The 24,309-nt window shown below is 38.8% G+C and overlaps 1 protein-coding gene across 1 annotated transcript in view; it reads right to left on the reverse strand.

Annotated features, from left to right (window-relative positions):
• Positions 1-23,856, reverse strand: part of CNTNAP4 (contactin associated protein family member 4) — a 246,084-nt gene extending 222,228 nt beyond the window's left edge. The window contains exon 1 of the mRNA XM_059667397.1: positions 23,517-23,856. Coding sequence (XP_059523380.1) covers positions 23,517-23,601 — 85 coding nt within the window. The 5' untranslated portion in view covers positions 23,602-23,856. The remainder of the gene's footprint in view (positions 1-23,516) is intronic.
• Positions 23,857-24,309: the final 453 nt, after the last annotated feature.

A 24,309-nucleotide genomic window follows, 5' to 3' on the forward strand; every position in this document is an offset into this window, starting at 1 on the left:
TCCAACAAAGCCACACCTTTACCAAAGAACCACCACTATTTCAAGGACACTTGAAGTTTCCAGCCCCTCATCTCCTTAACTATAGGTAACATCAGGGCACAGGCCTCAGAGCCAAGTGTGTGAGCCCTCAGTAGGCAGAATTCTAAGATGACTCCAAGAGCCCACCCCTTGCAGACACTTTGTAGAACCCCTTCCTCTCGAGTAAAGGCAAAACCTGTGAATACAATGGGCTATCACTCCTCTGATTACATTACATGGCAAAAGCAGTTTTGCTGATGTAGTTAATTAATTAAGATCCCTGGTTTAGTTGACCTTTAGATACTGAAAGGGGAGATTATCCTGAGTGCACATCACCTAATCAGGCAAGCCCTTCAAAAAGTCTTAAAGGTCAAAGACACAAAGAAGTCAGAGAAGACATGAAGCATGAGTAAAGTGGCTCCTACTGGCCTTGAAGGAGCAAACTTCCATGTTGTAGAGAGGGCCAGATGGCAAGAAATGGTGGGGGGTCTCGAGAAGCTGAGAACAGTCGCAGATTTACAGCAAGCAAGAAATTGAGGGCCTCAGCTACACGGAGCGAAACCAGCGGTTCTCAACCTGTGGGCCGCGACACCTTTGGGGGTCAAACAACCCTTTCACAGGGGTCGCCTAAGAACATCGGAAAACATATATATAATTACATATTGGTTTTGTGATTAATCACTATGCTTTAATTATGTTCAATTTGTAACAATGAAATCGGGTGTCATCACAACATGAGGAACTGTATTAAAGGGTCGCGGCATTAGGAAGGTTGAGAACCACTGATCTAAACTCTGCTAACAAACATGTCAGTTCTCTCCAAGCCTTAGATGAGATGGTAGGCTGCACCTTAACATTTCTAGGTCCTTCATCTCTTTTTAAAACAATTGTAACACTCCCAACAACCTAGTAACATTCCTTTGTGACTAAACCAAATACTGGTTAGTCATTTACTTCCAGGTCTTCCAATGTATATGAGTTCCCATATTATTGGCAAGTACTACTCACTATATTACTTGTTAATTTTACCTTAGATATATATACCATGTCTTGAATTAGGCCATAAATTAATTTAAAATTAGAAAACACATGTCTTAATTGCTTTGCATATCCCACCATAATCCACTTTTAGACTCAAAACACAATTTTAAAAAAATCTTTGAATATTTTGTCATTTGACTTTAGAACTTAAAATAATTAGCTTAAAATAATCTTTAGAGCTCTTAATATAATAATAGTAATACAAGTGGACATGATATGTCATTTTGCTTTTCAAGACCACCATGGTTAAAAACCGGTAATTCCCATAATAAAAGACAAAACTCAACAGTCTCATTCAAATGTATGCTTTTTTATGCTAGTTTTCTGTATAATTCTATTCACACTTAACTGAAATTACAAAGAATGTTGTATAGTTTTTATTTTGTTATGATGTCTGTGAATTATCATTTTCATGTTAGTTCCTACAAAATTCTGTTGAGTTGACCATGTATTTAAACAAATACTTACATACACCCTCAGAAGTTTCCATGTAAAATACACCCTCCTTGAACCATGACTGAGGTGCTTCCCTGACATATGTCACAGTATCTAATTTATTACAAATTGACTTCACACTTATCAGCATTTATCACATTAGTAGGATGAACTGATCCATGCCAGTGTACCAACGATGTTTTAACTGGAGCCCTCTAGAAAAAATACTAACAGCAATAACAGCTACATGTATTACATGCTATGTCCCAGCCAGGTTAAAGTCTTACAACAACTCAGTAAGGAAGATACTGTCTCCATCTTTCAGATATAAAATTAGAAGGTCAGAGAATTTAAATTTCTTGCTGAAGGCTTTGGGCTTATTTTTTTTTCCATTCAACATATTTACTTTTAATGACTGTACTACCAGCACCACTATCCCACTTCACTGCCTGAAGTTTGAGTTATTTGAGCAAGTACATTGAGTATATTGTCTTAAGTGTACATGATGTGGGATAGGCAAGGTTCTCTCTATAGAAGACAACAATGGAATACTGGGGTGGGCAAAAGTAGGCTTATAGTTGCAATACAAATAAAGAATACAATAACTGGTACAAGAATAAACTCTGTGTTTCACGTACTTGCAACTGTAAACCTACTTTTGTCCACCCATGTATATTCTCTGTAGTGATATTTCTTTAAATGTGCATCAATGATATTCCAGACATCACCTGCAAAAAGTTGGCTTATTTAACCTTTTGCAGATTAGACATTGTAATAAGTAACATTGAAAATCTCTACCAGGTTCTAGAAAACACCCAGTCACAACCAGGAAGATGAATCAGTACAGTACAAACTCCACTTGAACATCATCTCTGCACTACCTACTCCTTCCCAATCTACACATATATTTTTGCAGATTCAACCAACAGTGGCTGAAAAAATTTTCTTAATCCCAGAAAGTCCCAAAAGGCAAAACTTGAATTTAGCACTGCGCTGAATCCACACAAGAAAGTGATGTGTAGGCACAGCCTGCTGTAGCCCACATGTAAACATAGGTTATATGCAAATACTACATCATCTATATATATAAAAGCCTAAGTGACCATCGCAACCAAACGGACGACTGAACAGGCTGTGTGGGACGACCAGGCCCACAGGGGGGTCAGTGAAGGGCGACCAGGCCCGCAGAGGGGTCAGTGAGGGGTGACCAAACGACTGAGCAGCAGGCTGCGTGGGGTGACCAGGCCAGCAGGAGGGGCAGTTAGGGGCGATCAGGCAGGCAGGCAGGTGAGCAGTTAGGAGCCAGTGGTCCCTGATTATGAGAGGGATGTCTGACTGCTGGTTTAGGCCAGGATCGGGCCTAAACCAGCAATCAGACATCCCCTGAGGGGTCCCGGATTGGAGAGCGTGCAGGCTGGGCTGAGGGGATCCCCCCCCCGTGCACGAATTTTGTGCACTGGGCCTCTAGTTTTATATAAGGGACTTGAGCATTGTCAGATTTTTGTATCTTCGGGGGTCCTGGAACCATTCCCCCATGCATATTGAGGGATGACTATGTATTTCAATTAGCTCTGAAGAAGTTTAAATGATAGATTGGAGTCAGGATTTTCCTGTAAAATTATTATCTCCTTCCTCAGTACTAAGAATTTACTTTGCATTGTAAATTGACTCATAATATGCACATAGGGAAGATAGGCCCTTTTTATTTTTTAGAGCTACAATAATAAATTAAATATATTCAAGTACAATTAAATTTATTGAATAAAAATAATAATACTTGAATAAAAATAAATATAAATAATCATTTTTTATTATAGTTCATTCAATACCTCAAGTTCTTTGCAATGTAGGGAGTTTAATTGGTAGGGCACATTCCTATCTAATAGAATTTTAAATATATATTTGCTGGTTGTAAACAAAATTTCAATTAAATAATAGTGTAGTACATATTTACAATAGTCAAGATATGGAAGCAACCCAAGTGCCCATCAATAAATATTGGATTAAAAAGTTTTGGTATATATAGACAATGGGATATTAGTCAGCCATAAAAAAATCATGGAATCACATATTTGTGAAAGCATGGATGGACCTAGAGGGTATTATGCTAAGTAAAGTAAGTCAGACAGAGAAATATAAAAACCATATGATTTCATGTATATATGGAATCTAAAGAGCAAAAGAAACAAATAAAATAGAAACAAACTCATAGATACAGAGAACAGACTGATGGTTGCCGGGGGGATGGGAGTTGGGGGCTATGCAGAAAAAGTGAAGGGATTAAGAAATACAAATTGGCAGTTACAAAACAGTTACAGGGATGTCAAGTACAGCACAGGGAACACAGTCAACAATATTGTAATAACTATGCATGGTGCCAGGTGGGGACTTGAAATATCAAGGACACCACTTTGTAAAGTAGATGACTGTCTAACCATTACGTTGGAATGTTGAAATCTAAATAGCCAAGAAGAGTTTGCTAAACAGTATCATCAATTAAAATAGCTTTCTAAAGGCCAGTTATTGGTGTTCTTATACTTGAAATTCTGGTGTTCAAAATACAAAAGTACTTTTTTAAATAAGAAAAAAAAGTTTTCCTTCTTATTTTTCATAAATCTTCTGAGTTCATTTATAAATTAGCAAAGGTTATTTCTTAACAACTTTGAGTAAAACCTTCTGGGTTTTTCTTCATAGCTGGATATGTCCAGTGGCGTATTTTTAAAATGTCACAGTTGCCACTGCAGAGCTACTGAGAGCCTCAAATGTTTCCTGCCACAGATTTTTAAATCTCAGGAGATTGTGTAACACTGCAGAACACACTGGAGAATGAAAGCTCTCTGGAGGGGCAATTACCCCGGCTCTTCTCAATGCTAGAGGTATTGAATATGGTCAATAATTTAAAAGCATTCACCTATGGTTCTGAATCCTTGGATACAGTAAAAGAAAAGGATTCAAAATGATGCTGGCATTTCTAAAAATGGTACATTTAGTACCATCATAATGAACTATATCATTTCTCCTTCCCTTCCCTCCCCTCTCCTCCCCTCCTCTTTCCTCCTCTCTCTCTCTCTCTCTCTCTCTCTCTCTCTCTCTCTCTCTCTCTCTCTCTCTCCCCTCTCCCTCCCTCCATCCCTCCCTCCCTCCCTCTCTCTTCCACTTGGGAGCAGAGTATATGAATCTTTTTTTAAATTATATATATATATTATTTATTTCAGAGAGGAAGGGAGAGGAAGAGAGAGATAAAAATATAAATGATGAGAAAGAATCAATGATGAAAGAGACTGATCAGCTGACTGAGAATGTGCAGAAGCAGTTGACCTCCTGGTTCATAGGTCAATACTCAGCCACTGAACCATGCCGGCTGGACTGTGCGTCTTTATATACCTGTTTTCTATATGCTTCAACATGGCGGTCATTTGGTAAATGCTTAATTAAACATAACTTGAAGAGCACATTGTAAATTTTAATCAATTTTTGCTTTCCCATTTTACCTAGGTCCTCTTCTTACACATTAAGTGACAGATATTTCAATCCAGACTGTATTTTTCCTGAAGCATCTAAACAACCCAACTGTAGGAATTCAGCCTTTTGTCATAAGGAGCAAGTATTGAGTCTCCACTATTTGAGCCGAATGGGTGGAATGGAGGTAGATATTTGAGTGAGAGAAAGGAAAACATCATAGCTATCAGCTATGGGGAAGGAGAATGCTCATGAAACCATTAATTCAGGACATATTCTTGTTCCTGCCAAAAATAAGAGATGTCAATAAATGCAAGGACATTCAGGCAATGCCTGAAAGTATTCTGAATGAGCCTTATTTCAGAAAGATTTTACTCAATATAGCAGCATAGCATGAATCTTTGTAAAATATTGCATTGTATGTATCACACACAATCTCAAAAAAAAACTTTAAATATGATCCTTTGTAGAGAAGGAACAGATAAACAAGAAATAAACAAAAGTAAAAACCACCAACTGGAACTGATCTCTTCTCGCTCTCATGTATCTCTGATTTCAATCAGCCATGACACTATCAGTCTTACACGTTCACATGAGAGAAGTCTGCTGCCTGCTCTTTATCACCATTGTCACTCTCTTGGCTATTCTGTAGCTCTCACTGCTTCTCATATGAATGAACTCCACAGTTAAACATCTGGTTTCTATGTTCCCATGTTAGACTCCATTCCTCTCCCTCCTCGTTTCCACCCTTCATTTTGCTAAGAGTTTCAACTTTACAGAATGAAAATCTAATTAGTGTCACACACATGTGTGCCCACAACACAATGTTAAGATGACCCTTTCAAGATTCTGGATAAAATACTAAGTCCTTAGCTTTATATACAGGACTCCTCATGACTTGGCCACTTTGTGACTATTTCTTTAGTGCTCGCTGCTATCATATCTCACCTTCAGCCAGTCCTTCTGGACTACTTGAAGTGCAAGCAAAAACTCCATGCCTTTGCGGGCATCCTTCTAACTGGAATGTTCCTCCTACTTCTTCCCCTTCCTGGCTCTCCTATTCATCCCTCAAAAAACAGCTTTTTCTGATGTTCTGCCTATTACCTCCCCAAATGCCCTGTATTGCATTCTGTCATCACACCTATCATGTTGTGCTGTGCATTGCTCCAGAACTAGAAAGCTGAGCTTTAAGCCTAGCGTGGGCTGGTTAAGAGTTAGCCAAAGTATCCATTGAGAACTTTGCCTGTACTAACAGTGGTGACCTTGAAAGCACCCTGAACAGTACTGTACATTTTGCTTTAAAGAAAAGCAAAACCTTAGGCATAGAATATAATCACAAAAGTGTTATGTATTTGGAAGTCAAAACTTCCATTCTCAATTGTTGACAAGAAGTTACTGATTCCGACCATTATGACATTTGAAAACCATGCTGAAGACGTGCAATGATAGGCAGCACACTGTAGAGGCTAACTAAATATTTGTTGAGTGAATAAGTGAATAAAATGAGCAGAATAAGATGAAACCCCAAGAAGCCTCAGAAATCACAAGGATAAGGAATGCTTTAATAGGCTGGATGAATAATCACCCAACTCAGTGAAAAGTAATTGTATGAAATCAAATACTTCCAGGGAATGAAACATTACTTCACCAAACATGCTTAGAATAGACTTAGCTAGTATTTCTTTCTTTCTTTCTTAGGTATAATTCTCTGAATCATCAATGCCAATTGAAAAATAAGCAGAGTCCCAAAGTCTGCAACTACAGAGTTCATTTAACAGGGAACATATTCATCTACTGCAATTCATAGGGATAAATGTCCAAACTATCAACTCACAGTCAGTGAAAACCATAAAAACTCATATCAACTCTAGTAATGCTATTGGTCATTTATTGATTTTTGAAGGAAACGAGAGGAAACACATAGGTTACCAAATAAATCAGAATGCTATTACATCAGAAATCTAGATTGAAGTAGATTGTGTATCATAGTCTGATTTTTATTAGAGTTACTTTAAGGCATATTTTTATCTTCCTCATTTTGTTTTGATCCCTGAATGGCAGGGATTTATGATTTTATCCACTACCCTGAACAAGAAATCCACATAGAGCTGTTTTAGAGATTGAATGGCCAGAAGCGCCATTAGGGAAATAAGCAGAACCCTAAAATGTTAACTGGGTAGACAGATAGGGACTTCCTCTATTCCATCTCTTGCTTGTAGAAGAATGTGTAGCTTAAGAAATGTCTGTTAAACATAAAGAATAAAAGCTGATCACAACCCTTGCTTCAAACTACTGGGCTGAAAACTCTACATTCAGTTCAGGGCATCAATTGTATTTTTTAATATAGATAGTCTCATTCTAAAAGATGCATTAAATTTCAATTCTAGCATTAGCCATTTTCTTGTAGTATTTCACCTGGTATTGTACCTAGCATATGAAATGTGTGATTAAATACATTTATTTTCACCAATATCCAATTAGTTCCAAGCAAACAGTCATAAAGCTTTGAAAGTATACATTGTGAAAAATTGCCTTAAGCGAAGAATCACAGAAGTCCACCTAAAAAATGTATTATTCAAATGAAGGAGAAATTCATTTTAGAACCAATTTATCAATGCCCTACAAAATCACTTTCCTGTAATAATTTTTACTTGTGTAATCAGGAAGATAGGAAGGAGACAAGAAAGCAGCTCATCAATATTGTTATATCAAAGTAAATATTATTAAAATGATAATCTCATTGCTTTGTTTGATAGAGCAGATATTTAAAGGTGAAGCGTCTTGCTTGTGTGTAAAAAAGGAGGAAATATTAAGAGCCCCGGGCATAACTATAAAGAGAGCTGGGCTAGATGAATAGGGGTCAACAGTCAAAGAAAGAGTAGGGCCCAGAGTGCCTGGAATGTCTCTGATATTTTTCTTTTTTAAATAAGGGATCAGGATTAATGAAGAAACCCATTTAAAGGCTAATCAGATATTTCCAGAGAATCATCTACTCTCTGGGACTCAACTTTACTAATGGAAACAGAGTTCTCATTCAAAATTGTAAATCTCAAGTGTTTTCTTTTTCATTGTGATCTTCATAAAATATAGGTTGCTTTCCCTGATTAGGAATGAAAGTATTGAGCAATACTAGTCTGTTTTCTTGAGAAAGTATAAAAAAATGTTAAAGGAAGACAAAACTCTAAGGTCCCAGAAGGAAATCAAAATCGAAGGGAGGAGTGATATAGCAGCTAAGAGGTTCTTCCCATAAATAGTGGCTCCCGCCTTCTGGAGAAGACATTAGGCTCACGGTTACAACCAAAACCTGCATTTGCCCATCCGAGGCCACAGGGCTGGAGCTCCTGAGAAGGATACATGTAGGGATGATTGATGCTTCTGCTAAAGGCTGTAGAGACGAGACGGCTGTGTGTATAACTGACAAGACCAATTGATGAGTGAGAGGGTTTCCTAGAGGGTGACAGATGCACTTCTGAGATCTGTCAAACGTGGCAATCTCTGCCTACCACCTGTGATTCATGTTTGACCATGTGATGCTGCCAGAGGAGACACGGAACCACCTTTAAGTGTTATAAATTCTTGAGCAGAAAAGGGAAGGGTGTAAGACAGCGACCACTTTAAGTATCTCCTTCCAAAATAAATTTATATTTTTGCCAAAGTGGGACAGAGACATTGAACACTTCATGACATTGACATTTGTAAGTGGTTTAAGATACTCTGATCTCAGAGAATGAAAGACTCTTAAGACGCCATATACAACTAGAAGCAGATATTGGTAGACTAAGAGAATTTAAAAATAAATCAATGAACAACCAATTAGTTCAAAAGAGAGGAATGTTTAAATAAGAGCACATCCACTTGACAGGTTACTCTGAGCCATTAAAAGAGACAAATACAAAGACTATTTAAGCCACAAGGGAAATGCAGTGGAGAGGATGGGGAAATAAGCATAAAGAAATGACTGGGCGTGAACAGATGCTGTGTTAAGATTGAGTGAAATAATGTATGGCAAACATCTGTCCCAATTCCCAATATGAGGAGGGCATTCTACAAATTTAAAATTAGGCAAGTTTTAAATTGAATTTAAAGAAGTCTTTAGAATGATGATTGCTTGTTTTGTTTGTGGTTTGTCTGTCTGTTTGTGGACTACTCATAGAAGGTATCACAGAAAGAAAGAGAATCCGTGTGCTCTGAGATCTACAGATTGAAGTGGAGAAGTGAGAGAGAAAACAGGTTGCAAAATTAACTTTGGGAAAGGGACATGAGAGACACACAGAGCAAACTGCAACACAACCAGGGCCTGGGAACATAAAGGAGAAAGTAATTTGGAAGAGGATAAAATAATATTTATGATAACTGCTGTGGGAGTGTAGGTGATCAATAAAGAGGTGATTTTAATAAAGGGCAGTAAATTATCATCCTGTGTATCTCTAAGACTTGTTGGAAGGAGAATTCAGCATAGAATAATGCACACAAAGGAAATGACTTGCTTTAAAGATAAAACTGTTGGGAAATCATGGGAAGGCATTTTCTTTTTGTATCATTAAGATGCACACCTTAAGGGGATCTCTGAAACTCTCAGGTAGAGGCAGCTAGAGAGCCCCAGGTGAAGACAAAAGGAAATAAAGAGAAGGGACAGAGTGGTGGTCCCACCTCATGGCAACCAGCCCTTGGGAGCCAATGGATGAAAATACACCACATGGGATCCTAGCAACCTCACCAAAGAGGAATTCAACTGGAAGACAACTCGCTTGATAAGTTTCAGTCAGTAAGAGCACTATCTCTGCTCTTAAATTTTCAAAAATTCTTCCAAATGCTAAGAGAAAAGTCACTTTATTCAGGCAATTGTAACAGGGAGAACACCAGTGATGGACTGAATTGTGTCCCCACAAATTCATATACTGAAGCCTTGACCTCTAATATTACTGTATCTGGTGACAGGGCCCTTCAGGAGAACATTAACATTCAATGAGATCATAAGGCTGGGGCCCTAATTGTGAAGAGACACAGCAGATCTCTCTCTAACTGATCACAAACACAGAGGAAAGGTCATGTGAGGACACAGCCAGAAGGCGGCCTTCTGCCAGCCAAGAAGAGAGGCTTTGCCAGAAATCACCCCTGAGGGCACCCTGATCGTTGACTTCCAATCTCCAGAACTTTGAAAAATATGCTACTGCTGTTTAGCCACCCAGTTTGTGGTACTTTGTCATGGCAGCCCTAGTAGACAAATACATCACAAAGGGAGGGTAGCCGGGAACATGGAGAGGGAAAGAAACAAAACTGTCAATGAAAAAAGTTTTGCCTTGCGGAGGGAAGAAACAATACTGTCCGAGGGCCTTGGTCAGGCGTATTGCAATCTCCCAGACAGAAGTTGGGTTTTCTTTGTGATGTGGCTGTTTCAGCCCCTTAGACTCTGTTCATGGAACTGTTGACCCTTGGAAGGAATTTGGATCAAGTGGCTAGGTCTTTGGGTGCCCAGGAGAAAGGGTGCTCAAGCACATTCAAAGGAGAATATTTTACGGTTACATTAACTCAGACCAGTAAGGAAGAGCTTGTTGATAAAATGCAAGGGACAGCATTTACCTTAGCATTTATCAGACCAGAGAGGGGACCCTGAGAACAGGCATGTGTGGCTTCTAATACTCAGGGGAGATGCTTTTAAAGGCTTCTGCAGGAAGTGAGTGTATTGCATTTCAAAATGCAAGGAATTTGTGCTCATTTAACCTTGGTCCAAGCCTCAGCCCCATTCTTCCTTACTCAGTGGCTTTGGAAGGACCTCCTAATTTTCAATTTCCTATTTGTAAAACAGTGATACCAGTGCTTGCCTCACAGGCCTGCGAGGTACACTCCACCACCTTAGAGTCCACAGAGCCCAATGCAAAAGGAGCATTTGTCATTATTAATGATGTATGTCAACATGTGTGGAAAGCTATGAACTATATAATCACAAAGGTATACAATAGGAAGACAAAACAAGAGAGGAATCTAAAAAAGTGATAAAGTTCTACAGGAAAATCATTTAAAAAGAACATGTGTGCAATTAAAGAAGAAAATAAAAGTACAGAACCCATTAGTGCTTGTAAAAAATGCTAAAGGCAATGAAAAAGCTTGTGTGTAGATTTGTAGGCAAAAGAAGAGTAAGAAAGCTGCAGGAACACCTTCTGAAGTTAATGATGTAGTTGGACGTTGTGGGTTAATGTTGAGCTGATTAAAATTAATGATGAAGCAAAAAAGAAAAACTGAGTTTAATTTTCTGATATTCTCTGTAAAGGAAAAGGGTCTTCAAGTGGGAAAATGTAAAATAAAGGCCAACATGAAGGAACTGAAGTCCAAGAGAGATGAAGAAATTTACATTGTTTTCCCAGCAGGTGGACAGGACTTTGCAATACAACTTTCCAAACGGAAGGAAATGCCCTGGGAGGTGCCCCAAGACGGAGAGGCACAGGATAGCCCGGAAGAAGGAAGATGTACTGTTCCTCTGTCCATCGAGAATCCTCTGGCCAAAGGATTTGATACAGTGGCCTATCAAATTACATTGCCTATAAACAAAAAGGGGATGGGGAGGGGAAGAGAGATAGCAAGAAACAGTAAGAGTAAGTTGGCGATGATAATATGCATCCTAATGGATTATGATAGAACAGAATGAAATATGAAACCTAAGTAAATGAAATGTAATAAGGTAAGTACAAAACCAAATAAAGTTTAAAAACAGCGAAATTAATGGTCTTCTAAATCAACACTCCAATGTATCTAGCCTGCTTCCATTCATCTTGTGAGAGTGTGTGTGTGTGTGTGTGTGTGTGTGTGTGTGCACGCGCACACGGGCGCATCAACTGGAAAAAAAGAACCGTCTATCAGTGTGCTCATTCCACATTGCCTGAATAGCCTCTCCACTCCAGGCACTGTGCTAGGTGTTGCAGATACAGATGATTAAGATAATACCTTTGCGTTCCAAAGATGTTACAGTTTTGTAAGAGAGACATTTTTCCATCAGTTTTTCACTCTATGTTAGGGCAGGAACAGGTGAACACTCGAGGTGCTATGGAATTTTTGCTAAGCACATGGTGAGAGTTGAGGTGGTTTGACCAAATTAGACTCCATAGAGAAAGGAGGTGATACTTGCTTTGTACAGAACTTTTCCAGGGGGATTCAGAAATAAGTGATTGGAGGCAATGCAGGCACAGGAAACAGCAGATGTAAAGGCCACATGACAGAGGCCAAAGGACATGGGGTGAGGGCAGGATTGAGAAGGTGCCAAAGCAATGAAGACAGACACACACAGGAAGATCAGCAAATATAAAGGAGGAAGGTAGTTTGTTTGCTGTGCTAACAAGTCTCAACTTAATGCTGAAAACACCTAACAATTAAATATCTACACAGCAAGACTTGCTTTCTTTTTGGATAAAAACCTTAAAATGGATTGTATCGATGCATTACAGAAAACTTACCTAAAAATATGATAACATGTATAGTATTTAAATCTATTATATGATATGGAACTGGAGGAATAGGAATCCCAGGAAGGAGTGCGGGAGGAAGGGGACAGCTGCCTCTCCAGTTGTACCGGCCAAATCAATCCTGGCAATCACTGAGATGACAGATGCCACAGCCAGACCATCCTCACATCCAGGCAAATGAAAGAGGAAAATGATCACGGAAGGCTCAATTTTGCTAACTCAGAAAAACAGAGCCCTGCCAGGATCTTCTCTGGAGAATGGTTCAGTGATTAATGATACTACATACATTCTCTTCATGCTAATCTATTCCATGTTGCAATTACAGAGAGGGGCTGAGAAAGACCATTGCACAGGCAAGCATGCAGCTCGGCTTTCAAGGAATGAATGTGGCCACACCAGCGAACAGCTCAGGTCTATATGTCAAGCAAAGCAAACTGTTGTGATCATCATTTTATTCTGAGTACTTACAATTCTACACCACCTTTTTATTAGCCTACATTTTTTCATTTCTCTGGTAGATGTTTGCCTATGAAATATTTTATCATGTTCCATTTTGTGAATTTTGTGATTAGGTCCTGTAGGATGCCACAATTTTAAGGAACCAATATGTTATCTTCACTGTTTGCCCTTTGCTTTCTTAAATGGATTCGAGTTCTTTTGCCAAATTATCTCCCTCTTTTGTTTGTTTTAGGAAAAGTTACATGTGTTATGATAGTTGAGGTTGTGTTATGACATTTTACAGGCACGTGAAGTTTTCTTCACAGGATTATAATAAAGACTCTACGTTAATGTACAACAGCTCAAATAAGCACAGAAATCATATACACAGTGGAACAAAAGAGCCTAATTGAGCAGCTTCATAACCTTGCACAGAATTCCCTCACCACCACTTTAGATAGAATTGCTTTTATTTTAGCAATGTTCTTTTAATTAAGTCCCAAATATCTAAAACATGGCAAATGTAAATATGTATTATAAATCCTTAATTATGAGGATCGCTAAGCATCCATTCAACTTCCTGCCCCGGAGATAGATTCTTTTTGTTTAACGTCAGCCAAAATTCCCAGCTAAACGTGAATGATGGGAACAATGTTAAACTTTGTTTATAATGCCCTTCTCTTGGTACCAGTATCACTTTATGGCATTGTCTCCAAGAGTTGAATTATGCTTCAATTTATCTAGTGGTTTTAAAGCCAAAATCTCTCCTGCAATTTTCTGCTGTCACTGCCATGTTCAGAAACATTAGCACCCTGGGAATGAATAGAAGTTGAGGTAAGTGTTGAGGACCCTGAGGTTTTCATGTCATATCCTAGAAAATAAAGTACTTTGCAATCAAAAAGGGCAACCTGTCCCTCTCCCCTCTGTTGAGGATGAGTTTAAACTAGATTCCAAAAGGCCTCTTGCTATGTTAAAATCCCATATTCTGTGTTAAAACCATACTGAAGACTATTCTGATATGGTAGCAAATAAGAAACAATCATATTCTATATTCCAACAAATTATATATTATTTGGACTATAGAATGTTATTATATTATTCCAAATATCATTTATAATGTGCCACATAGGTGCAATTGTTTTCCATTTCTCTACCACTATGGATTGTTCCCCAATTCCTACCCACAAAATCTTTCAGTATATGCATACCACACATGAGCTCACACATACACACACACACACACACACACACACAATGACAATGACAATTTAATCTCAGCAACTCATTTCCCTTACAGATTATTTTCAATTTAGTTCCTTCCTTTTGCTTGGTTATCTGCTGATCAATATATTTTAAAAGACAAACATATATTAATGATTTTGAAAGCTAAAGACAAGTCTTGAGTATCTAAACATATATTCCATCTTTTGGAGCAAAGCTATTAGCCCAGAGGGAATTTTAATTTCCTCAGATTTTTCAAAAAAAAAATCTCTCCCTTGGGTCTGGTACAGCTAAGGTAATCCCTTTTTATTGACAGGAAAACCTGGGACTCTCAGTTGGGGGCCATGGGTTCAAATGTCTGTTCTATGTCATCTAAGCATCTACCAACTCCAGTCCCGAGGAGAGTTTATCCGTTTCCTCATTCAGAGGGCATTTAAAAAGATCTCTGTACAGCCTGGCTGGCGTGGTTCAGTGGTTGAACATCGACCTTTGAACCAGGAAATCACCATTCAATTCCCGGTCAGGGCACAAGGCCAGGTTGCAGACTCAATCCACAGTGGGGGTGTGCAGGAGGCAGCCAATCAATGATTCTCTTTCACTGTTGATGTTTCTATCTCTCTCTCTCTCCTTGTCACTTCCTCCCTCTGAAATCAATAAAAATCTATTTAAAAATATCTCTGTACAGGTTATAACTGCAGAGTATGTCAAGTAATAAAATTACAGAATATAGTTTGTCTAAAGACTACACAATAAATGTAATTGAGGAAGGCAGGTGAATTTATATATTTACATGCTGTTTCTAAACTAATATCAGCCTATGACCTCACTTGTAAGTACCATAATTGCCAGTGGGAAAGAAGTGGTTATAGATACAAATATGTCTTTTACCATCGAAAAGTACATAATATCTTATTGTAGAGCACTGCTAAGTAATGAGAGGTACTTAATAAAAAAAAAAAGTAATTAGAGCTTTAGGCCAACTGATACATATCATACCATTTTTCCCTTTGTGATTTAAAAACCTTAGAGGTAAATTTCATCACTTCTCTATTAAATACTTATGGCATTAAAAATTTTATAGTTACTAATTTTAAACTACTTAAGATGTCAAATGTTTTCAGGCTTCACTCACTTTTCCAATTATTACATTGGAATGACTCATTAACTGTAACATAAACAGGCTCATTTTTACCTCCTGTTATGCTATTTCTCCAGTTTTATTAGCAGAGTACCACTTTTCCGTGAAGCGTGATGGAAATTCAATGGGAGAAAAACATTACATATACTCTTCCTCTTCCAAATACCCATTTTCCTCGGGAGAACTGAAGCAATAATGATCATTTGTAACGGATTTTGCATGTGCATTCTTTTCTATTACATAATACCATAGTTTCAGGTACCATGTATGTGAATACCTTGGCAAAAGTCATTTTGGGGGGAAATTTTATCCTCCAAAAGTCAACTGGGAATTGAAAATATCTTCACTTGTGCAGTATCATCTCAGATTTTGGTCCTTACCAACACAGAGTCACCAGGACCCTGAAGGGCAATCAGCACTGAGAAGGGTCTAAATTCCTAGATTATAAACAAGGAACAATAATTCTACTGGGGGAAAAAATGTATATATGTACATATATACATATATGTACATATGCATATGTGTGTGTGTTTATATATAAATACTTATGGTATTAAAAAATTTTATGGTTACTAATTTTAAACTACTTGTCAAATGTGTTCTAGTGTGTGTGTGTGTGTGTGTGTATGTGTGTATATATATATATATATATATACACACACATACACACACACACACACATACACACACTAGAGGCCCGGTGCACGAAATTCACACACGGCGTGGTCCCTTGGCTTGACCAGCTATCGAAGCACGAGCATCTGGTGTGGAAGGGCAGGTCCCAGCTGACCTCTGGGCCCTGGGCAGCACCTGGGCCCCCGGGCCCCCTCATGTCCCCCTCCGCCTGAGTCATCATGCCTGAGTCCCCATGTGGAGATGCAGTGAGCATGGCCGGGGTGCAGCATGGGCCTTTGGGCCACCCAGTGATGCCACACGAAAGCCGGGCAGGCAGCCCACTTTCTCCCAGCTGGCCTCGCAGACCGGCTCCTGCATGAATCCACGGGGAGCCCAGCCAGCCCCTGCAGTCTTGGCCCTGCAGTCCAGGCGGCTGTGGCCGGCTCACCCGGAAGAGGCCACGTGAGTGCGGGGCAGGCTCCTTGTGGGTGCCCGGCACCTGAGCGCGGGAGCTTCCCTGGTGTGCAAGCCTGGCATCCTGGGGGAAGGTAGCAGGGGGGAGTGAGAACGAGCTTAGCAGATACCCTGCATTCTCACCGCACCTCTGACCCCGTCACCCCTACCCCCAGGTTGCCGGCAAGAGGTCGCAACCTCCCACCCAGGCACCACAGGAGGATGGTCACTGCCACCCACCCTCAGTTCCCTGTCCCAGCCCGGGGCCCAGCCCTGATCTGGCAATCAGGGCCTGCCAACCGCTGGTCACCACCTGTGGGGCAATAGGTCGGAGCCGGGCCCCCCGCCTGGCTCCCTCAGTGCCTAGGAGCTGGGTGGTGGCCCTGCCCCCCACTTCCGCTGCTGCTGGTCGCCGTCTGTGGGGTGCCGATCAGGTCCCCGCTAGCACCCACCTTGGCCTGGTGCCACCCACTCACCTGCCCCACCATCCAGCTGGGGTCCTGCTCTTGTTGGGGCCCATCGGGACCAACAGCACCTTCACTGCTGCCCACTGCCAGCACCAGGCCAACGCCCGCCATGTTCCACACTGCCCCCTGGTGGTCAGCACACATTATAGCGAGCAGTCGAACTCCCAGTAGAGGACAATTTGCATATTAGGCTTTTATTTGCATATTAGGCTTTTATTATATAGTATATGCAGACAATTACAGCCTTAGAACTCATTGAAACATTATTTAAATGTTAGAATCTCAGACATAAAAATTTCCCCCAAAGATAATTAAGAAAATAACCCAATGGTCAATGACATCTTTGTTATTTAGAAATGCAATTTATTGTAACTTAGAGTTATAAGTAAATTATATTCTTTCTCAAAAAATTTTAAAGCATTTTAAAGAAACTCAAAGCCTTCAAATCACAATATCAATCTTTAGGGTAAATTATTTCATTTAAGAATACTCAGTTAAGTGGGGCTTTTTGATGAGTTTACTTTTCCTTTAAGTAGAACTTTTCAATGATAGAGTTCTACTAAAGCTCCATAATTTTTGTCTGCATTTACTTTGGGGCATTTATTTCTCTTTTTGAGATTTTTCTTTTTAAAGTAACCAAAATCAACTCATCTTTGCATTTGATGCTATAATTCAAGACCTGTTTTCAAAGATGTGTTCATTAAAGAGTATTTCTAAAAGTTTCTAACTGAAATACCAATTACAGCAATTATTAATCCATGAGAATTTACCCCACTACCACCACGAACAACACAGATCATTTCACCTCATAAATGTGGTTAATTCATGAAGCATCTCCTATTTTAAGCACATATTCTCTGATGGATTCACCATTCCCTATTATACTAGTTAACCTGGAAAAATTGTAACGATTCTAGATAAATACTAAACAAATTATTGAGGCCACAATTTCTAAATCAATAAAAATGAAAAAATAAATAAGCTAAGCAATAATTGAAACACAAGGCCACTGAAAAAATCTGGTCAAAGCCTGCATTATTTTCACCAGAAATATTTACCTACCGATATGAATATGCATATCTGGGATTTATGTAACAAATTGGAAAAATCCTTATTATTCTTCCTACTGTTTTCAGGGGCTAAGCCATTCTTTAAACTTCCAATCACTAAGGAGGAAAGCAAAAGATTTTTAGAAAGGATAGGGAAGGACTTCTTAGATAACCTAACTACTTGGCAACCTAAAGGTCATAGGATGCAATATGAATGCCCACATATTGATTTCCCAACGGTAAAAAAGGATTCAAATTCTAAATATAGTATCAAATTGTGAAAGATAGGTATTTGTCAAGCAGGACTGATATTCTATTGTAAAAAAAATTAGAACCATGTAACTTGAGTGTCACTATCTCTAACTGTCTGTTCAGAGTGAACAGTCATGAACCCATCACCATTTTTGCTGACACTCAGAGTAAGTCCCACTTCGGTGAACTCTATGAGACTGTCCTGGTTGTCTTTGATTTGGAAATTGTTTATTAGAGATGAAACATTACAGACAGTATTATGAGAAATAAATTATTTTAACATACGTCCATATATTTTGGTAAAAAATACGCTATAATGGAATTTCAATGAAAAAATTTTAAATATTACATCCCACTGTAGTTTTTAACTTAAATTTTTTAAAACACTGTAGTAAAGGGTATAATGTAAATAAAATGAGGCCAATCATCAGTACTTGTAGATGAAAATAAATAAAATTCCAAATAGACAAGGCATTTACATAAAAATTAATTATCTTGGCATGAGTATGTAAAAGGCACCTGCTCAATTATTATGAATTCTCAGTGGGGAATACTTAAATGAAAATCTAGTTTTCAATTTTTTCTAGAAAGTTTGCCAATTTCAGAATTTCTAGGAAGCTATTACTCTAAAAGTCACAGGACAAGAAAACACTTCCAATGAGATCATTTTTCTCATACAATCGGTGATTCCAAATGTGAGTTTCTCATTTGTATGGAGTGGAATATTTTATACTCATGAAAATATAAAATAGCAACAGAATTCATAGTCAAAATTTCTAAGATGCAATTACTTATACACTTTATTGAATTTCTTATTCTAATAGGATTACTTGATATTGAAAGTGCCCCTTTAGCAACCAAAATTGCTGAAACTTTACAAATAGTTATAAATTATTCATACTCACTGAAATAACAAGATTTCTGAACAATAAAGCCTTTATAAGGAAACTTATGAGGAAGATATTAACTGGAAGATTTCTTCTGTTATAGTTCCAGGCAACTCTAGTGATTACCTTCTGTACCAGAACTCTACAAGTATGTATTTGTGTGCTAGATAATTAAGACTAAAGTTCATCATAGCAGTATAATTTGTATACTGTCCATGCCTCAACATTATATTATATTGTGTATTATTTAAATCAAAAGTCAACAATTTTTTCCTACAATGGGCCAGTTAGAAAATATTATTATATAGGTCCTTATATAAGAGAGAAATCAATTTTAAGAAAATTTTATTGATAAATTTCAAAGCATAATAATAACTGAGTATGAATTTTTGCCATACATGTGAAAAGAATAGATGACTGAAATTTGAATTTTACAGAATTCTTTTTGCCACAAATAATTCTCCTTTAAATTTTTTCTAACATTTACAAATGTAAAAACCATTCTTAGCTCACAGTCTATATAAACCAAGCAGTGGGTCAGATTTGTCCCATGGACCATATTTTACCAACCTTTGAGCTAAATATTACATTATCTTACAACTGATGTTCTATTAATTTGTTTTCACTCATGAGTTAAATTAATTCAATCTTGATGTAGAGATTCACTCCCATTAAGGAATTATTTCTATGTGATACAAATTCCAAAATTAATTTTAGAAGACATTAAAATGTTTATTACTTAGCATAAACACTAGATATGTGAGTCATGTTTGATCCCCCTGTTAGCCATGAGCTGTAGCAACCACATAGCTAGAAGCTGTTCCTATGAAAATGATTGAGGATGCAGGCACTCAGGAGTGGGAAGAATGCACCCAAATCATGCTCTTCATGAAAATCACTATTGCTATTCGAAAAGTAAGTCAACATGCATGCTCACCTTTATGTCTACAGCCCAGCTACTCATGCATGCATCATATAATTATATTTTATCAGTACTTTACTGTTATATTCTAGTTCTTTCTTGCTCTGGATAGGAATTTGGGGGAAGAGGAGGAAAGAAGCAGCTTCAGAAAGAATTACAAGATTGCGTTTTAATAATTTGAGGATCTGTCCAGGTGCATTCCAGAGTCCACAGGAATGATCCTCTACTCAAGCAATCACCTTTATCTATCGCTGATTTTAACATATTCTTTACTATTTCCTTCAGGGTAGGTATCAGGTATAGTCTTTATATCAGTTAGAGAAACAAGAGAATGCAGGGAGAAATTAACTTCTAATTAAGTCATTCACAGGCTACTTGGTGAACAGTAAGGCTCGGTATACCTGAGGCCAGAGAGCCTCCATTACATAATCTGTAAGAATAAAAATGAAAGCAAAACGACTAGTTACCTTACTACTTACAACTGTTCCTTCTTCTGTGGCAAGTCATCCCCACCCCCAACAACATCTTAATGGTCAGAAAGAAAGTCTGGGTTCATAAGAACGATTACAAAATAAAGAGATGACTCCCTTCTCAGGGCATGTCTCTTAGTAGCAAGTGAAGACACCAACAGCCTGTGCAACTTCTCAAAGACCAAGCCCTTCTATAGGAATGTGACTCTCTATTTTCATGAAAGGGACCAAATAATAACAAACTCATCCTGACCAAACAAAGAGGAAAGACCTGGGGCTGGGTCACTACTTTTGTAAAGTCAAGTAGGGCCCTCGTAGGCAAAGAATGTGGTCCTTTCAACATATGTTATCCTTTGACAGAAGAGGAGTAAGCAGAAACACCAAAAATGTAAGCACATGGGTCTGGTGGTTTAATATATTTGTATACACATGTACATATGAACATGAAAAGGGTGGGGCAAGAGTAGGTTTACAGTTGTTTTAACGGACATTATTACAATAATTAATAAATAATAATACAAGAATAAATTCCGTTTCGCATACTCACAACTGTAAACCTACTTTTGCCCACCCCTGTACATATACATGAACATGTATGTGTGTGTATGTGTGTTTGCATAGAATCCTTCTAATGTGGTTTCCTGTTGATTAATCAGATCAACTAACATTCAAATTGATGTGCATCTAATCTCTCGGCTCACAGAGTCCTGTCCCATGAAAGCTGTCACATGCAGCCTTGGGCTCACTGGGATAACAGACCCGCTCCTGGTGAACCCGATGTAAATAAAGGGCGAAGGCCTTTGTTATTCACCTGAAAGCCGGACCTTTCATTTTCTTTATTTATATGCAGTTCTCTCTGCTTTAATATTGGTATTCAAGATTGATTCGTGTTTTAATATAATGCCTAGTTCAGAATGATTATTATGGAAGTTATTGTGTAACGCTTTAAAAAATGCTATGCTGGTTGATGGTCACTTGTCCATACACTGAATCCCAATCTTGCTGGTAAACATGTATGTTTGTTCTTCCAAGAAGGATAAAACATATGAAGTACCATGGTAATAAGTTGACTTTGTTTCCTTCCTTTCAAAAAAAAAAACTTACTAAATATTTTAGGATAAAATAAAAATTGGGAAATAATTTTTTATTTTTATACACTGCTGCAAATCATACTGCCAAAGTGATATTAAAAAGAAATTACTGAATGCAACTTTAATTATCTGAAGTTATTTAGTTGTATTTTTGACACTTTAAGAACTTCAGCTCAACATATGGTAACCAAGAACTCCAACTTACATATTTAACACTCCTAACAATTTAAAACTTTATAGGTTCCTTAAGTTTATCAAATGTTTGGAAGAACATTAAAATACTTCCTGAACAAACCAAGGCTGGTAGAATACAGACCCAGGATCCAAAGTTTAAGTGTCAGAAACAGACTCAGCCAGAGCTAAGCACCCATGAATATCTGCTCTCCTCAGACCTCAGCCACTCATCTTTCCTGTTCTAAGAAGATATATTTCAAAAGAAAGCTATTTAATGTTGGCCTGCCTTTCATTAGACCTCAAGAAAACAAACAAATGTAAACAACTAGGAGACCAATCAATCACATCAATATGTTTTAAACCTAAATGCGGGTGGTACATTGAAAAGACACGACTGCATCCAGGCCAGACTAAGGAAAGGGTGCTGCAAGTGATGTGCAGTACATTGTAAGAGTGACCTCTAGTGCTTTCCTTTTTTGTTGAACTTCAGTAGTTGGAGGATGAATTATTTATGCCTCGTCTACAAAACTTTGTGTGTGCTTGTGTTGTTATTGTTCATTTGATTGATGCAATGTTTGTCACATGCCACCATTACAGCATTCCAAGATTTTGACTAGGTAGCAATATGCACATGTTACTAACTCATTGGATTCTTCTGGCCCAAATTAAAACTGAATCTGCAACAGTGCAGCATCTGAGTGAAGTTCTCTTTCTTTCAGAATGATACATACACCGTGCCATTAAATGAGCTAACAGTAAAGCAAACACAACATCACAGTAGCCATGCAGTATAAATGAACATTTCACTTGTACCCAGTAAGGGTGTTTATAATGTTCTTCCCACGTCAGAGCACTTTAGTGTACTCAAGGGATGTGCCATAGCAAACACCTTGTTACTACTGGCTTTATTTGTAACCATCCCAACCTGAACCTGGTTACACAGCAGCAAAATAAATCCCTGACCAGGCCTCATACTCCTTTCTTGAAAAGCAAATGAGCTTTTCCCTTTAAAATCCAGGTGAGATGAAAAGTTGGATTTTCAGAGCTTGTTTATCATTAATCAAAGAGGGAAAAAATTCTTCCAGTTAGACATTTTTTAGCCAAATACAACTTTTAAAACTTTTTCTATCTCTAGTAAAAAGTGGATTTAGCAAGTTTCTGCCAAATTATTTTGAGTAATATTTAAATTAGAAATATGATCTTTATCAATTTTCCTTGATTCAGAATCAGAGTATTCAGTCGCAAATTTCTAAAGTCAAAAATTCAAATCACTAAAGAATACTATTTTGGAAAAATCACCAGAATGTTTTTCCTTTAGCAAAATGCAGGACTCAAGCCCCCTCTTCCAGGAGTGCTCGAGCCTCGTCCTTTCAGCTGTGAGGGCACAGCTCCTAATGTTGAGGTTCACCTCCACCAAGTCTGCTCCTGAATCCTGCAGTGCATTCCAGTTATGAGCCAGGCATCATTTTAAAGATGCAACCAGCAACCCGTCTGCCGAACTGCAAACTTCAGAAATCTCAGCTAATGCAGCATAATGGAAAGTCTGCCAGTTGTTTTCTTGTTAGATATAATTCCAATAAAATTCAGTAATCCTAAGAAAGGCAGAAATGGAGACATTCGCAGGCTATTCTCTGGTTAAGATGCTAATTTAACCTTGTTACTAGAACTTGAGCTTTCTCAATGAATATTCAAAAATGACAGGATACGGTTCTGCTCATAGACAAAAAGAGAAATGAGACTTTGCATATTTTGACCGGACCAAGAGGAAAGACAGGTGTAAACCCAGACATATTTGGAAAAGGTTTCAGTGATGCTTCATTTAGAGCATTATGCTTTGCAGCAATTTCGTTTCAAATAATAATCATAAAAACAACAGAATGAAAGTTGGAAGAGAGCCCCCCTGCAAGTTTAAATCATTGGCTGTGTACTTACAGGAATTCCCAGCTCTGACCCTGTTCCAGTTTTGAGTCGATGACAGAAGTAGCATCGTGAGGACAGCTCCGGTGACTGACCCCATGCTCACATTAATCGGGCTCCCCCGAAAGGTCCTGAGTGGCTCTCCCAGCGCTCCAGTCCTGTTTGCAGAACCTCTGCCAGTTCTGTCTTCAGCACCTCTGGGTCTCTCAGCCTCACTCCCTCCTTCCCTCCTTTCTCCAATCCTCTCTCTCTCTCTCTCTCTCTCTCTCTCTCTCTCTCTCTCTCTCTCTCTCTCTCTCCCTCCCTCCCTCCCTTCCTCCCTCTCTCTCCCTGGTGCACACACACACACCCCACAGCCCTGACTCCTCACTGAAAAGCACCAGCGTCGTTCCTAACAAGCATCCACGCTCCCGAGGCCACGCCCACTCGCAGCAGCGGTCCCACGGATTGACAGCAGCATCCCTCCTCCGAATTCACAGCGGCGCTCAGAGCTCCACCGCGCAGCGCTGCTGATGAAAGCTGGACCCGGAGGCGCGGCCTGCCGCTCCTGGGCTTCCTCGGGGCTCCCCCTCCCCTCTCCTCTCTTCTCCAATAAGCCTTAACCCCTTTTTCCCCTCTGGAGATGTGGGTGGGGGGAGGGGGAGGCGGCAGAGCCTCCCGATTTTCTGGAGGTCTTGCCTTTGGCAGAGCCAGTCAACTTACTGAGCTAATTCCTGAATATCCGGGAGGGCATCCAGGTAAAATTGCGTTATGTTTCATAACAAAGGCATAAAATAAGACAGAAATAACTCAGCGCCGTTGGTACATT

The sequence above is a fragment of the Myotis daubentonii genome, chromosome 15, assembly GCF_963259705.1.
Source record: "Myotis daubentonii chromosome 15, mMyoDau2.1, whole genome shotgun sequence".
NCBI lineage: Eukaryota > Metazoa > Chordata > Mammalia > Chiroptera > Vespertilionidae > Myotis > Myotis daubentonii.